The sequence below is a fragment of the Larimichthys crocea genome, chromosome XII (genome assembly GCF_000972845.2).
Source record: "Larimichthys crocea isolate SSNF chromosome XII, L_crocea_2.0, whole genome shotgun sequence".
Taxonomy (NCBI): Eukaryota; Metazoa; Chordata; class Actinopteri; family Sciaenidae; genus Larimichthys; species Larimichthys crocea.
The window spans coordinates 17,587,895-17,603,338 of NC_040022.1; the positions used below are offsets into that span (position 1 = coordinate 17,587,895).

At 40.3% G+C, this 15,444-nt stretch overlaps 3 protein-coding genes across 5 annotated transcripts; 1 reads left to right on the forward strand and 2 right to left on the reverse strand.

Annotated features, from left to right (window-relative positions):
• Positions 1-60: 60 nt before the first annotated feature.
• LOC104920954 (DET1- and DDB1-associated protein 1) lies at positions 61-3,910 on the reverse strand. The gene is made up of 5 exons (XM_010733364.3): positions 3,571-3,910; positions 2,412-2,492; positions 2,255-2,306; positions 2,080-2,141; positions 61-1,953 (listed from the first exon to the last, which is right to left on the reverse strand). Exons 1-5 carry the CDS (start codon positions 3,577-3,579, stop codon positions 1,849-1,851), a joined length of 309 nt encoding a protein of 102 aa, XP_010731666.1. The 5' UTR covers positions 3,580-3,910; the 3' UTR covers positions 61-1,848.
• A 1,384-nt stretch (positions 3,911-5,294) lies between these two features.
• mrpl34 (mitochondrial ribosomal protein L34) lies at positions 5,295-6,792 on the reverse strand. The gene is made up of 2 exons (XM_027285388.1): positions 6,627-6,792; positions 5,295-6,032 (listed from the first exon to the last, which is right to left on the reverse strand). Exons 1-2 carry the CDS (start codon positions 6,680-6,682, stop codon positions 5,714-5,716), a joined length of 375 nt encoding a protein of 124 aa, XP_027141189.1. The 5' UTR covers positions 6,683-6,792; the 3' UTR covers positions 5,295-5,713.
• A 63-nt stretch (positions 6,793-6,855) lies between these two features.
• Positions 6,856-14,228, forward strand: LOC104920953 (protein ABHD8). Of its 3 annotated transcripts, none has more exons than XM_027285386.1 (5): positions 6,856-6,971; positions 12,249-13,081; positions 13,206-13,376; positions 13,512-13,728; positions 13,842-14,228. In XM_027285386.1, the coding sequence occupies exons 2-5, from the start codon at positions 12,258-12,260 to the stop codon at positions 14,052-14,054; spliced, it is 1,425 nt and encodes a 474-aa protein (XP_027141187.1). In that variant the 5' UTR covers positions 6,856-6,971; positions 12,249-12,257; the 3' UTR covers positions 14,055-14,228. The 3 variants fall into 3 exon arrangements, with proteins under 3 accessions (XP_027141187.1, XP_010731665.1, XP_027141188.1); XM_010733363.3 differs by lacking the exon at positions 6,856-6,971 and adding an exon at positions 9,049-9,404; XM_027285387.1 differs by lacking the exon at positions 6,856-6,971 and adding an exon at positions 10,401-12,131.
• The last annotated feature ends 1,216 nt before the right edge of the window (positions 14,229-15,444 follow it).

The window sequence follows — 15,444 nt, forward strand, 5'->3', positions numbered from 1 at the left end:
TATAAATTACAGCCTTTACTGTATGTCATAGTGTGATCGAGAAAAGACAGACATCTGAAATTGACAACAGTACATTTATACAATAGACTCAAAGCAATTCATTCAACAATAAACACATTCCAAAATTACTCAGGTGATGGGATACAAACCATATGACAATAGGAGAATTAGCACACTCTTCTATGAAGAGCTGGGAAGATAAAACACATGGCTCTGGTTAGAAGTCACAGCTCGGAAACTTGCGACCTAAACTGTGTATTCTACTCGTTTTGACTGACACAAGCAGCCAAATTGAACGTATACTGTGTAACCTTTGAAAAGCAAAAGTCAAACTAATTGACTGTCAGTCGTGCAAAACATCAGTGAAAATATGATGAACACAATTTCCTGCAGATTACTTTTTTATAGATGTTGATGTTACAGAAGTGATGTTTCTAAATGGTTTTGTTTGTTTTGGCCTTCCAGCATAATAGAACAAACTGGCTGAACAAAATGAAATAACAATATGGCTGACTTCGGGAAGAGAAAATCAGAGAGGGTATGTCTTGTTACCTGATAAAAGGGTCAGAACATTCACAGTATACATATTGTACAAATATACAAGACCTGTGGAGCTTCATGATCAGCTTCAGCGACTTTATGAGCAGCAAACAGATGGTGTTTATTTAGCCTTGCTGTCAAAAACTTGCATCCAAACACCCAATCCCCACTATGACTCAAATGATCAACCTGTTTAAGCAAATGTAAATGGCACATTTATAACAAGGTTTGACAGCAGTATCCTACACATCAGTACAGCTAAAGATCTGCAGTAATCACCTATTCCATAAAATTATGTGCTAACTCTGCAACTGCAAAGATTCAAGCACTGCTTATAAAACAGTTATCTCAAACTACTGAGCATCAAACTTTGAATATGGTGACAAAAATCTGCAGATCGGGCCGCACAACAACAGCTTGCATCTTCTAGTATTCTCTGTATTGGCTTCATCATGTCCTTATTGAAAAGGCATGCTAATATCCATTCAACTCAACAGTGGTTCATTTATCACCTGAAACAACCATGTAAACCGAGGGGGCACTCTAAGACATAGTGAAAACACACTCACTTCGATTTAAGGCAATAAATCATCATCCATCAGGAGAAAACGTAAGAACGTTTCCCTCAGCACTCCCATAACAAACCCTGAATAGATTTTTTTAAATCTAAGCAACAAAACATATTGCAGTTTTATTTTTAGTTACTGTAACGACAGTAATCACATGAAGGATGAGCTAAATGTAAGGGTTCCTGTCATTACATGATTCAAAACAAAAAATCCTAATAGAGTAGGAGCCACAAAAAGATGGCATGTCACTTTATCACTTATATAGATTTAACTTAAATCATGCATATCTCAGAAATGGTATGATAACTCTGTTGAGCTGTAGATCCTTCATCAGCAGCAGAGGAGCAATGACTTTACTCCCTGCATATTTAAAAGAAAACTGTGTGAGCATAAGTGAAGGAAAACCAGAGGGTGTTGCAGAATAAGGAGGTAGATGTAAGTTATTTTCAAACTACAAAGACAAATCTGAGGCAGAGGTATCTTGGAAGTAAAGAAAATACTGGGAGGAAGTAGCAAATAAACTTTTTTGGTTACAGAGGAAATCTGAAGTCAAACAGACACATTAAGACCAAATGTTTATGGGATTAATGTTATGCCGGCTATGGTCTGAAACGTAACAATCCTTGTGTGCTTCAGTGTCAAGCCCTGGGTCTGCAAACATATATCCTGCATCTGCTGTGTGTGCATTTTATTTGTATAGACCAGTCTTTCCTGTGTGTGCACCAACAGCACAAGCAATTTATGAATCGTCATTCAGCTCCCGACTGTCTGTTCTAGCGATTTTCCGTGGCGGCGCCGTGTTCTCCCCCTCTGTTTGATCCTGCTCTCGCTTTTTTGCCGAATTCTGAGGAAGTAAGAAACAAACACAATGAATCACAAAACAGAGTATATCTGCTGTCTGAAATAATACGATTAGCACCAACTTTCTCGCTCATTACCTTAATAATCCTAATAAATAATAATCCTTTACCTTTTTGTCCCACTGTTGATGAAGATACCGCAATAGGATGTTTGTCTTCTCTGTGACGATGACTAAAGACAGACACCATAGACAAACACTGATTAGATCATGAGACACGCACACAGTAACAAGCTGCAAAAAGAGTGAAACTATGCTCTTACTCAGATTTCCTCAATGTACTTACTCTGCTCTGATGGATATTCCCGGGTTGGAAGATATACAGATGGTCTCCGGTTCTAAAACAATATTGAGATCTGTGTTAACATCATTCAAGAAAGCAGTACTACCATGTGACATCATGATTATATTGTAGCACTCTGAGAATACATGAGATGACTTACTGATGCTTTACATACAGAGTCTGCATGAAACCTGCTGAAGTTATTTTTGTTGTAGACGGGCAATCCTTTCAGGAACTCTCCCTGAGGACACAACAGAAATGACGTTGATGACAATGACCAAATTAAGAATTGTGTGTTTTGTAACAACGTATGAGCTAATTTAGGACGTCCATGTAAGGGGTAGAAAAGAGTATATAAACAAAAAGGTCTGTGAGGGTAAAAATGAGACTTTGTAAACTTCCAAAAGATTCACATCTCTCTGAGGAATGAAAAAGAAAGGGGACCAAAAGAACGGAGAAAACAGCACGGAAAAAATGCATCGGGGGAGATTTACCCAAGAAAAGCTGCCATACCATACCATAGCGGGTTGGAGCCAAGGAGGTTATGAGTAAACCAATGAAAATAGGGAAAGCATAGCCTGAGATTATAAGAGATATTAATTGCTGTATCTTTAATATTAACCTCTTGACTAATAAATAAAGTAATCTATCTGCATTTAAAGATCTCCTGGCTTCCTTGTGTCGAGTGCATAAGCAGCCTCTCCTCCGTGATGTAAAATTACAGATTGTGTGTAACTAAATCAGGGTTTATAGATGAAAGCTGTTGTAGGTTGATCTAGACTCTGAAATTAAATATTTCCCTAGCAGCAAAAATATACTTGCAGATTAAATATTATCTATAACAACTAAGAAGGTAGCTGTCAATAACCAAAGTATTTTCATTGTGTATCCTCACAATCAGGCCAGTTTGGGAAGACTTGGGGAGAAAGACAGTTATCAGATAGATTAAATACCTTCAGCATTAATTTAAGACTAAGAGTTTTGATATCAGGCCTGGTACCAGTACCTGGGTAACAATATGAACAAAAACACTTCCACGTAGCAAACATTACAGCTGGAACACACGGATAATCCCGGGTGGTAAAGGCCAAACACCAACTAGGTAGGAGAGAACAACTCACTGCTCTTATATTTAACTAGAAAACACTGTGACACTAACGTGACATTCGTGTTAAATAACTAATGTTGTTAGACACAAGGTCCAATTTACAGACGCGTAAGCGTGGTGTCTCTTAAAGCCTTACAACCAGCTGTTTGAATGAACACCCACAGTGTGCAGAAATGAGCACAGAGCTGTAAATCATCAGCTGTAAACATACCTTCTCCATGTTTGTCCGAGTCACAGCACAATGAGAGTGAAAGACGAGCAGATGCTACTGTTTTAGCTCGCTAGCCACTAAGCCCTGTTGTCTTTGTCGTAGCCAAGATACCGGTTTGTTTACCAGCTCGACAGCTTCTTACGACTGATATACAACACAAACTACGTGTCACTTTGATGTGATCGCATCACGCCACTTGAAGTCAGTCCAAACCCGGCTCTTGTAAAGGTAACTGCACACAAACTGAAAGTGGACGTCTTTAACAAGCTAACTGCTGCTACTTCAACAACTCCATTTTTGTTTTTTCGTCCGTTCGGGGGCGGTTACCTCCCCTCCTCCCCCTCCGCGATTCAACGCACCTCATTGGCTGAGCAGTGGAGGATGCGTGACGAGAGAGAAAAAGCAACGCGCTGATTGGCTAAGGGGCGATTATGTAACAGACCCGTCTCCCAATACAAGGAGAGTTGTAGCATGAAAACAACACAAGTTTCTGTCTTCAGGATGACCTCCTCCATGCACAGAGAGGATTTATGTATGCTGCTCTCTCTTCCGCTGTTGCTGCTAATGAGTTGAACAAAAACAGGAAAATAGTGTGAATGTGTGAATCCAAGAAAATTATATTTATGTATGATATACTCATTAAAAATGTTGAAAGTAGTTCCTCACACAGTCCAAACACATGCACTTAATAGCTTAATTGGTGACTCTAACCTCCTGCGACCCTGCGTCCTCATATGGGGACATTAGAGTTTGGCTTCCCTGCACCATAATACTTTGTTTTGCTCAAGACCTATTGCCCTCATTCAGGGACACTTACTGTGTCGTCTAGTGGTCAGCTTTTGTTTTTGTGAAAACTACTATTGTTTAAAGACAACGCTTAGTTTTTATGAGAAATTAAAATGCACATTAAACAAAAGCCTGGGTCTCCCGGTAGGTTCCTGTAGGTGTGAATGGTTGTTTTTGTCTTTATGTTCTCTCTGATGAAGATGAGAGGTTACAGTTACTGGATGCATGGATGTTTGGTATTATGTATTTTAACACTCCATCTACCACATCAAAATGTAGTACAACTTCTGAACTATGTTAGAGGGGTTGTGGGTAAGTCAGGGACTTTACACTTTACAAGGAGATTAAACATGTTTTGGATATACATCCTGATATTATGGCAGAAGGTGAATTGATTTCCTTACTGAGAATTCTGCTTTTATTGCAAAGAAAACAATTACAGCATCCTGGTTGAAGCCACAGTCCCTTATCATGACAGAAAGGAGTGACAGGGTAAAACATGTCTTTATCATGACAAAATCACAGAGGAGTTACAGTAGAAAACAGAGGTTTTATTTTTCTTTCTTCTTTACTGGTGTAATTATTTCTACTTTCAGCTGCACTTTAATTTTTATTGTACATGTTGCTCATGTAGGTATCATGAAAATTCCTATTAAGAAAGAGGAAGTTAGTTAATGTCTGTGGACATGATTGCTTACTAGAGCTAGTATAACTGCATAAGCATCTGCTTCTGTCTTTTCTTATTGTGTGGGTTATATGTAGTGTTGTTTATGTATTTTATATGTGTTGAATAAAAAATTAACAATCTCTTTGTCTGCCTTTGGTTGGAGCTATAGTAAATGGTTATGGCAGCCAGGCAACTATGAAAGTCAAAACAAATCTTTTATCCACAAACCATCTTTGGGAAGAGTTTTTTAGTTCAAACACAAATACATGTCAACTCTGCTGGGATGTTTTTTATTTTCAAGTTAACCAGAACTGGTGTTTTCATTTTCAACAACTACAATGAGACAGATTTTTACAGACACATTTTGTCTTTGACACACAAGCCGGAAAAACAAAGAAAGAAATCATAAATCTGTTCACATGTAGTTATTTTGAACGAAACATCATGGATTAAACAGAACTGGGTAAAACAACAGGCTTCTTTTTTTATCCAAAGGGAATGAAACTAGTTTCCCGAAAGGCCAGTTTTCAATCTCCTGCCCATTATTAATGCATTGGGAATGCTAAACCCAACCCACACCCAGTATCACTAGTTAACCCAATTAATTCCAAGTTCTTTGCTCAGCACCGCCAGCATTTCAGATCCAATGTCTCTTCCCTGAAAGTCTAGGAGCTTTTCCAATGAGAGCATTTAATGTGAGAGTGATTTCCGTCCCTTGAACATGCGCCTCAGAATCACTTCGATGCCGCTTTTTGTGCTCATCCTCTTGATCCAGCCGTGGGTCCTCTTGCGTTTGATGTTCTTGGGTTGATACTCTGTTCCTCTTTTCCTTGTCCGTACCTGCTGGTATTGCCACGGAAGTTGCTGAAACACTCCTGAACCCTCAGCTTGTGAAGAAAGCGGCCCACATCTGGAAATTTGAGATCCTGCAGCCGCTCTGGGCACAATCCAGTTGCTGAATAATCTAAGGTGAGAGTTACCAGGTACAGCAAGGTTCCCTGGAGAGATGCTGTTGAAAGATTTAAAGTGTAATTAACAAATGTTATTCTTTAATATCAGAATCACATTTATTGGCCAGGTGTGTGTGCAGACATTAAGAATTTGACTCTGGTTACATGTTGCTCTCAATGTACGTACAGATATAGACATAATATATAGATATATATTAAATTATATATATTAAAGTATTTCTGATTCTGAATACAAAAACAAGGAGCTTGAAAGGTAAACGTAAACATGACATAAAACTATGTGCGTACGTATTAAAAAGGACAAAAAACTAAATGTAAACAGTTTGAATATTAACATTATGCAACAATCATGCTGTGATATACTCAACTTGGACTACATTTATGGTGAAATATGAATTTTAACTCACATCAACCTGTAATCAGAGGAGTTGTGAGGCTACAGCTTAGTAATACTGTAACTACTGCAGCAAATTAACCCGACAAATGTAAATAAATACTGTTGATAATGGGATAACCATCACTACATCTAATCAGTATCTAGCTTCCACTAGCCACGTTGCTAACATGCATGCTAGCTTGTGTTAGCATCGTGAGCAAACACTTCTGGCATCAAAGCACGTGCACTCTGTTACCTGGTGAGGTGAGTTATTCCACGCAGGCGGGAAAAGGACGACAGTAAAGTGTTCATATTTAGGTATTTATACAGCTGACACCGACATGAGAACAGTGAATGTCACAGGTCTGCCGGCGTCCCTGCGAACATCGAGCAAAATGATTGGCTCAGACCTTCCAGCCAATTGAAACGCTCGTTGCTGGACGCTTGTTACTTTAGTGCCCTGAGTAATGCTTTACAGGTTAAAACGCAGCCTCCAGCTATTTACTGACAGATAATACGGTTTATTTGCAAAAATAACGACGACAGCTGTAAGTGTCATGCTTTGAGGTTAGTGTCTGCCAGACTGAAGATACTAAACAAGGTAAGAAGCCTTGTTGTATGCAGACTGAGCTCTGTCTGAGCCTCTGAGTGGTAGTTCAGGGTAAAAAGTATCAAGTATTTATTTTATTTTTTCTTGAAATACAGGAAAGTAGCCTACTGCAAGTGCAGTCATCATATATTAGTGCAGTACATTTTCACTTAACTTATGATGGGTCTCACTCAAGTAGAAATGTCATATAAATGTGTTAATAAAACATTTATATACTTAATATTTGTATACAAACTAAATTATAGCTCTTTTTCACAGCAGCCATCTTGACATGAAATAGTGGGGTCAACGCAGGTGTTACCAATGATACTAATTAAGGCCCTGTTCCATTCAGGTCAAACAGAGTCAGGGTGCTGCTGTGCTGCATGTTGGCTCACTGTAAAGTCTCTGCTGCACTGAATGGAACAGAGCCTCAATTAGTATCATTGGAAACACCTGGGTTTACCTGCTATTTCTTGTCAAAATGGCTGCTGTGAAAAAGGTCTAGAGGGATGCTGGTATGCATGTATGAAATATACAGTGTACTGCCCTCTCATGACACACATTGTCTCCACCTAGTGGTGGCTGTACTCATAAACACATTAGCATTAGCCAACGTGTACATGTCTGTTTATGTCACACTAATTTTGTTTTTCTCCACCCCTAATAATTCATCAGTGCACCACTGCTATAAAAATTCCCGTCAACGGTCTAAAGGCTCAATAGTTGTCAATACTAAGGAGCCTAAGTAATTGTTTTGTTTTGTTTTTTCATTTTATTTCTCATTTATACTCATATCAGTAGTGTCAAATACACTTGTCAAGAGGACCAGCTCTGTCCTGGACTGTCACCTAGACTCCACAGAGGAAGTGGGGGAGATGACTCTCACCTCCTGCATAGGACTGTGGAGGCCTTAAACAGCTCCTTCAGCAACAGACTGCTACTCCCACCATGTAAGAAGGAGCTCTACCACAGGTTGATTACTCCAAAAGCTGTCAGACTCTTTTTTTCTTTACTTTTTTCTTGTGTATTCCAGCTGCTGGGACAAGTGAATTTCCCTGGTGTGGGATCATTATTCAGTATTATCTTATCTCATCTTTTCTTAACTTATTTTATCTTAATTTAAAGCTGCCATTGAGTTTCAGAATGTTTTTCCAGTATGTACCGTTTAATGTACAATAACTAATGTAAGTCAGAACCAAGTCAAAACCATAATAGCATTATACATAACAGCAAATTACTAAATAGAACAAAACATAGTCATGTAGGACTATCATGGAAGTAAATGAAAAACATTTATTTTTCTATCCACCTCAGTGGCCATTCAAACACTCATGTTCATTGCCCTGGTAATAATACACTGTGTGCCCTTCATTCATCAGCTGGGATGTCCTCACAGATATTTGAAAGGTTATGCTTGGATAAAGGGAACGCTACAGTATGATTTACATGGGAGAAGGCATTTGAGTGCCTCAATAAGGGAAATGTAATTTCTTCCAGTGTTTGTGTGCTCACGTGGGCTGTTAATCTGGCCTGTCCTGAACCATTTTACTACAGCACCAATGTGTGCCATGCATAAACATAAAGCTGTAGTTGTTATTTACACACAGTTGTTAGCTCACAGGCTCTCCTCCCCAAACACGTCAGAGCCGACGGCTCCGTGACAGGCACCGGATTGTCCCAGTACCAATTTGTTGATGTGAGTTCAAGGTTGACAGAGGGAGACCACACGTCTTCATAAGTGGTGAAAACTTAAAGGTCATGTCTCTTCAGTGATGCAGCAACCGCACTGACACGATTCCAGGTGTCACTTTGTGATGCTGGCTCTATAGACGCAGGTGCAGAATCTGAAACTGCATCACACATGCAGGCCTGATCATGCTCATGTGTTCTCTAATTTAGATAATTAGCTTGGCTTCATTTCTTATCATTATCTGTCATTCTCCCTGACCGCACGGACGCGCCAGCGCACGTACTTTTGCTATCCTGTCAGCCTTGGCAACAAGAAAACACGCCTCTCCCATTGGCCTCCTCTCACTGTTGAGATGCGTGTTATTCGCCCTCCCCACTGCCACTCAGGAGCGAAAATGCCCGAAGACTGCTGTGGCTGCATCGAATACAAGGGCAGCAGGGCTGGGTAGGGTCTGGCCTGAGTGCGCAGTGGATGCTGAGGGGAGAGAGAGGGGAAAAACCCGTTTGTTATCGTGATGGGTGCGTTATTGAGATGCAATTGGCACACTTTTATAGATGCGTGCTTTATCGTCACTTCAAGCCCTTTCGTGCTCAGCGATAGTAATCTAATGAGGCTAATAAGAAGCTGTGACTGATTCTGCAGCATCCCGAGCGTAGACAAATTGTTGCACCAAATGCAACGTTTTCCTCCCTTGCCTGTCCATCTGTTGGTGCAGATTTTGTAATCACCTTAAATCGTCGCTAATTCTGCAGGTAAGGAATCGATTTTTATTGCATTGTGATCTCTAATTAGCAACATATAGTCATCAATAAACAGCTGCAGGATTCATGCATGCAGTCCTGCAGTGACAGCGCCAAAATAATAGATCAATCAATAATATACGCGTAACAATTATGGCCTTCAGCACCAGACTGACACTGATGTTTAATTGTTTTTATTTGTGATGCGATTGGGCCTACATGTGATTTTTGTTTTTTTTTTAAAAGTCCTTCACTTTGCATTTTTATTGTTGTGAAACCTGATCCTTAAATATTTATGTCTTGTTGTTCTAATATGCAGCCTACTACTGTGCTTTATGGCATGATGTTCTGGTGTCAGAGGCAGCTACGCTATAAGGATTGTGCAATAGGCCTTTTTGAATAAAATGAGGTTATAATGGTAATGTTTTTTGTTGTTGTTGTTGTTTTTGCAAATATATACGCATTTCATCTGCAGATATTATGTCAGACTGTGTCTACTGTACCGTGTTATCCCAGAGCAGCACACTGTGTACTAAATGTGCCTTACTGTAAGACTTGGCAGACATATCAACCCATATATTCTGCAATGCAGACGAAAAAAATAACATGGCTGAGTAACCTTCAGGGTGTTTGACTTTAGGGTTTGTGTATTTTAGATTCAAGTTCATCTCCTCAGCCATATTCAAATCCTCCTGATGGAGAGTAGGTCAGGAGGAGAATCCCTGATTTAAATGGCTGGTTTGTTGTTGCATCAGTGCAGATGCAGCTGGTGTCGTGTTTATTGGGTGTAGTGGCATCTCTACTCCAGGGTCATCCAAACTGTTAAACAAGGTTAGATGACGTCTTGTCGTGATGTCAAAATGTTCACCATTGTCATGAGTCATCACCTTTTAGGACTTTCCTCAGTGGACACCTTTACCTCATCATCATGTACCACTTGTAGCTGACATAGATAGATAGATAGATAGATAGATAGATAGATAGATAGATAGACTGCAGAACTGATCTGAAACACTGAAACACCGCAAATAAAATTAAGCTCAGTGCAGTTTTTAAGACTGACAGCTGAGCTGCAGCTTGGAGTGTCTGCTTCTTGTGTCGACACTCCATTTTGATGCTTGTGGAAAGACGGCCCTCTCAGTCAACATTCACTTGGCTCCTGGGTGTAACTGGATAGCACTTGATACACTGACCTTCAGATCATCCTTCCACCACCACCACCACCAACAGCAACAACAGACACAGAGACGCACATGCACATGCACATGCACATGTAAATCCATTAACCAAAAGTATGAGGGACACGAAGAAACTATTACAAGTGTACTGTTTGTTTTGAACTTATTACGGTGATTTGAATATCGGATACACGTAGCACTGGAAGGGCAGACCTCTGCCAGGGTGTTTTGTTTCTGCGTTGATGTTTGAGGTGGCTTTTATGTTTTGTTGTATGTTTAATCATGTCACACCATTCACTTAAATTACAATGGGTTTGTGCATGCGTGACAGATTCATTTCATTTTGCCATAGACACCTGTGTTGACCTATCTCAATGTCAACAAAGTGAAAAATAATTAGCGTCCACCCCGTGATTTGGATCCAATCCAAAATGTAATCTGTTCTTCCTTGGCCCATTCTTGCTTGGTTCTTCCATCAAGTTTGATGAAAATCAGGCCAGCAATGAAAACACAAGCTTAAGCTTAAGCAAGCGTATTGGATTTGTTTAAAAGAAAATGCACTTAAACTGGAGGAAATTAGGGTCCTCACAAGTCGGTCATTTTATTTTGTCTCTCAGCAACAACGTGCATATATGTAAAACATTCTTTATAATTTATTAACTAGGAGGCATAAAACACAACCATGATCTAAACTAGATGTTACATTATATGTCATGAGCAGTAATGTGCGTACTGCTCTTAGTTTCAGGGTTTCTGTATCCAGGAAACAATAAAGTCTTAACATGTAGATGTGACTCTTCCTCCCACTGTGTTTCCGAGAGATAATCAGCCCATGTTTGTGTAAAAAATGAGGACTAATGTTGCTTTATTTTTACTACTGCCAAAAAGCAGTTTAGCTGTTACTGGAGCTGGGCAGGAGCACAAAGATTTTTTTTCTCTTATCGCTGAAAGAAGTATATCTTAAAAAAACACTATCATACTGTTATGAGACATGTACATAGTCATACCCTATGAGTGACATTTTCTGTTTATATATATATCCTGATTCTGACCATGTGAAAAGGAGCAGTTAATAATAGCCGCCAGCATGTGAATCGTCAGCCTTCACTGACATTGAAACTGTAGTATGCCACGAGTATTGTTTTTATGTGTCTGTTTGTGAATGTGGATTCCCTGAGTGTTAAGCTGCTTAGTCACCCAGGTGAGTGTGTTAGAGCCTTACAAAGCTGCACTTACTCTGACTGTGGTATTTTGAATTTGCATAACAGTTTGGAGCCTGAACAACTGAAAGCAACTTTGCTCTTTGTGTGTTTCATTTCACTCAACTATGGCTGTGGTCTGATGAAAGGATAAAGAAGGCCATTTCATTGTAATTGCGTTGCTAGGAAACAACTTGGGTGCAATATTATAGGAACCAAGCTGGGATGCAATTTCTTCTTGTTGAGCTGTTGACATTTGTAAACACTGCGACAGGAAATAAATCTGAAACCATTTATATTACGTATGTCGAAAGCTACTCAGAGGATAATAGCAAGCTTCACAAGCCCAAGGCTATGTTCACGTCTGTTTTTCTATTTTAAACTCTTAATAAACATAATCTACCTTTTTTGTTATATTTCAAATGAAGCATGTGAGTGACGATCTGCATTTTTGTATCTCTGTGATGTTGTTTATGCAGGGAAGCACCATGCTGACTAGTATCACTGAAGGCATACTGTGCTGTCTTACTGGGAAGGCTGCCAGTTTGGTTTTGCCCCTGGAGTCATCAGAACCCTCCGATGGTTTTGAGTTTGTGGAGGTGAAACCTGGCAGAGTCTTGCGAGTGCGGCATATCATCCCAGAGCGTCAGCCCGTAGTTACGGAAGAGCAAGTTGCGGGCAAGGAGAAAATGGATGGTGACTGTGATGATGGCAGCTCTCCTGAGGATTTTAATAATGAGAGCAGTACCGGCAGCAGCGTCCACTGCAAGAGGAAGATCACTGTCTACCGCAATGGCCAGCTGGTGATTGAGAATCTTGGTGATGTTTTGCACTCTGAGATTCTGCAGTGTCAAGATGGGGATTTGGAGCCTTGTAGCACTGTGGAGGTGGAGCTGGCTGACTACAAAGAAATGCCCTCTTCTCCAGACCCCAACCCAGTTCCTCCTCCAGTTCCTCCATCCCTTGGGGAGCAGAAACCTGCTCCACCACCACGCCGCCGCCGTCGCAAGCCTAAGCGCACTGTGGTTATCGACTCAAAGAGGGTGATCTCAAGCTGCAAAGGGACGCACTCGGACGTAGCGCTGTTCTTCGTGCATGGTGTGGGAGGTTCTCTGGACATTTGGAGCAGCCAGCTGGATTTCTTCTCTCGGCTGGGCTATGAGGTCATCGCACCCGACCTGGCGGGACACGGAGCCAGCAAAACCCCACAGATTGCAGCAGCTTATACTTTTTATGCGCTTGCAGAGGACCTTCGTGCCATCTTTAAGCGATATGCTCGTAAACGCAACATTCTCATTGGCCACTCATATGGGTGAGGATTTGTGAGATAACAATTGGAAAGAGCCAATTCTGAGCTCCTTCTATGGTAGTTTATCTAGTAGTGATAAAGATGCTGTTGTTAACATGCTGTACCAATCTCATTATATTCCTTCCAGAGTGTCATTTTGCACCTTCCTGGCCCACGAATATCCTGATCTGGTCCATAAGGTGGTGATGATCAATGGAGGGGGTCCAACAGCTCTGGAGCCCAGCTTATGCTCCATCTTCCAGCTGCCATCTTGTGTCCTGCACTGTCTGTCACCCTGTCTGGCCTGGAGCTTTCTCAAGTAAGATCTGATAAACCACAGTTAAAAAATACAATACAATTACAACTTTCTAGTACTCATTCAAAATATATGATCATTAAATTGTACACTGAACAGTTCCAAGTAACACTTCCTCTCTTTTTTTCTAACCTATAGAGCTGGATTTGCCCGTCAGGGCGCCAAAGAAAAGCAGCTGTTGAAGCAGGGCAATGCCTTCAACGTGTCTCCGTTTGTCCTGCGAGCCATGATGAGTGGCCAGTACTGGCCAGAGGGGGATGAGGTCTACCATGCTGAGCTTACTGTGCCCATCCTTCTGGTTCATGGCATGTGTGACAAGTTTGTGCCCATGGATGAGGACCAGCGCATGGCAGAGGTACTGTATAGTACATCTTCATATGTGAATGCAGATTTATCATGCGAGATTCAATATGAAAAGTTGTGTTTACCCTTTGTAATCTCCTGTATTCATTTTGACTCCCTTTCTAGATCCTCCTGTTTGCATTCCTGAAAGTCATTGAGGAGGGAAGTCACATGGTCATGATGGAGTGTCCTGATACCGTCAACACTCTCCTCCATGAGTTCTTTCTATGGGAGCCTGACATGTCCAGAAAAGACATCAGCAAGACAGACACAGAAAAGACTGTTTCTCTCAGTGACACTCTCCACACACTGAAAATCAATAAGCCTGTGGACAAATAACCAACAAGGAGTCTAGTCTTATCACAGAACCAAGCAGAGGGCCTTTTTTGGCATGTGTTCTTAAAGGCTGCTCCAAGGCTGAGAGCTGTTATAAACAGGGCCACATCTTAAGGATGCGGACGGCCACTGGTGCTCAAAGATAAAGTAGGACTTGGCATCGTGCCAACCAGAAAACGATGGAACGAACATAAAGATGAGAGGAATGGATGCAAATACACAGTCAGTTTCTGCTTCGCTTTTTGATACCAGTTTGTGCTCCATCTCGTCATATTTGCAAAACGACACAACTGGAGATCAGAAGGACTATGTCCATTCGTGATTTGTGTGTGTGAAATGTTTATGGTGAAGAACTGACTACTGCAAGATGCAAAACGCATAAAATCCATGAAATGGTGTGTGAAATCTTTCACCTTTATTTTAAATATTCTGTAAAGTATTGCAGAGCTTCTGTTTTACCTTTACAAAATGGTCTCACATCTGCTTTCAGTGGGAAACTGGTCAAGTAATATGTAGTGAATTGAGGAATTACAGGTCTGATTTGCCAGTATGATGGTGAACGACAGTTTATAATAAAACTCAAGTATTGATAATACTAGTTTATTATCAAATACTGACTGGATGGTAATGGGAAATGGTACATTAAATATATACCGACGTACATGCAAAATGTAATTGAAAATTGCACCACATGCATACATAAATTACATTATGCCAGAAGGAGAAACACACATTGTTCATCTGCAATCCAGCCATTATTAACCACATGCATACAATGTGCAGTGTGCGCCATCTCAAACACGAAGACTCACAATTACAGCTGTCGTCAAATACGATTGGCTCATCTACTTACAAATTACAGCAATTTATCTTCAATATATATTGAACTTTAATATAAAACCTAAATCCAAAAAGCTATGTGTGTCTATGTTAAGCACAATGTAACCAATTCATAGTTGCATGAAAATTAAGTAATATTCAATGAGAGATGTTTGTGAACTGGTTTCAAAAACAGATGTAAACAAATATGGATGCCAAAAGGTTCTCCTCCTTTATTCTAGCAGCCATTTCTTCAATATTATATAATATCCTAAGGATACAAAGTACCGAGGCCCTGCATGACTTCAGAATATCTAAAGGTATGAGGGAGACAGTTGCAATATATTCTCATATTGAAAAAGTTCCAGTGGACTCCTTTCTAATCAAATAAGTGTTCCTTTTAATGTGTATTGTTTTGCCTTTGTTCTGAAATAACAGCAACTGCCATAACAAATTGTGGTTGTATTGACCGCTTTAAGCTGTTGTGTCTCTAAGCTGATAAATGCAAAACAAGAATATGTTCCCCTACTACTCTCCAGTCCCACCTATTTATCTAATAGTGTCAGCGGGAATG

What these genes read in the sequence shown, in the direction of transcription:
- LOC104920954 (XM_010733364.3), bottom strand. An exon ending in ACTCTGTATGTAAAGCATCA is followed by an intron (nt 2,307 to 2,411) that starts GTAAGTCATCTC and finishes ATATTGTTTTAG; the next exon opens with AACCGGAGACCATCTGTATA. An exon ending in ATCAACAGTGGGACAAAAAG is followed by an intron (nt 1,954 to 2,079) that starts GTAAAGGATTAT and finishes TTACTTCCTCAG; the next exon opens with AATTCGGCAAAAAAGCGAGA.
- mrpl34 (XM_027285388.1), bottom strand. Translation starts at nt 6,682, where the DNA reads ATGAACACTTTACTGTCGTCCTTTTCCCGCCTGCGTGGAATAACTCAC. An exon ending in GGAATAACTCACCTCACCAG is followed by an intron (nt 6,033 to 6,626) that starts GTAACAGAGTGC and finishes ATCTTTCAACAG; the next exon opens with CATCTCTCCAGGGAACCTTG.
- LOC104920953 (XM_027285386.1), top strand. Translation starts at nt 12,258, where the DNA reads ATGCTGACTAGTATCACTGAAGGCATACTGTGCTGTCTTACTGGGAAG. An exon ending in CTGGCCTGGAGCTTTCTCAA is followed by an intron (nt 13,377 to 13,511) that starts GTAAGATCTGAT and finishes TCTAACCTATAG; the next exon opens with AGCTGGATTTGCCCGTCAGG. An exon ending in AGGACCAGCGCATGGCAGAG is followed by an intron (nt 13,729 to 13,841) that starts GTACTGTATAGT and finishes CTCCCTTTCTAG; the next exon opens with ATCCTCCTGTTTGCATTCCT.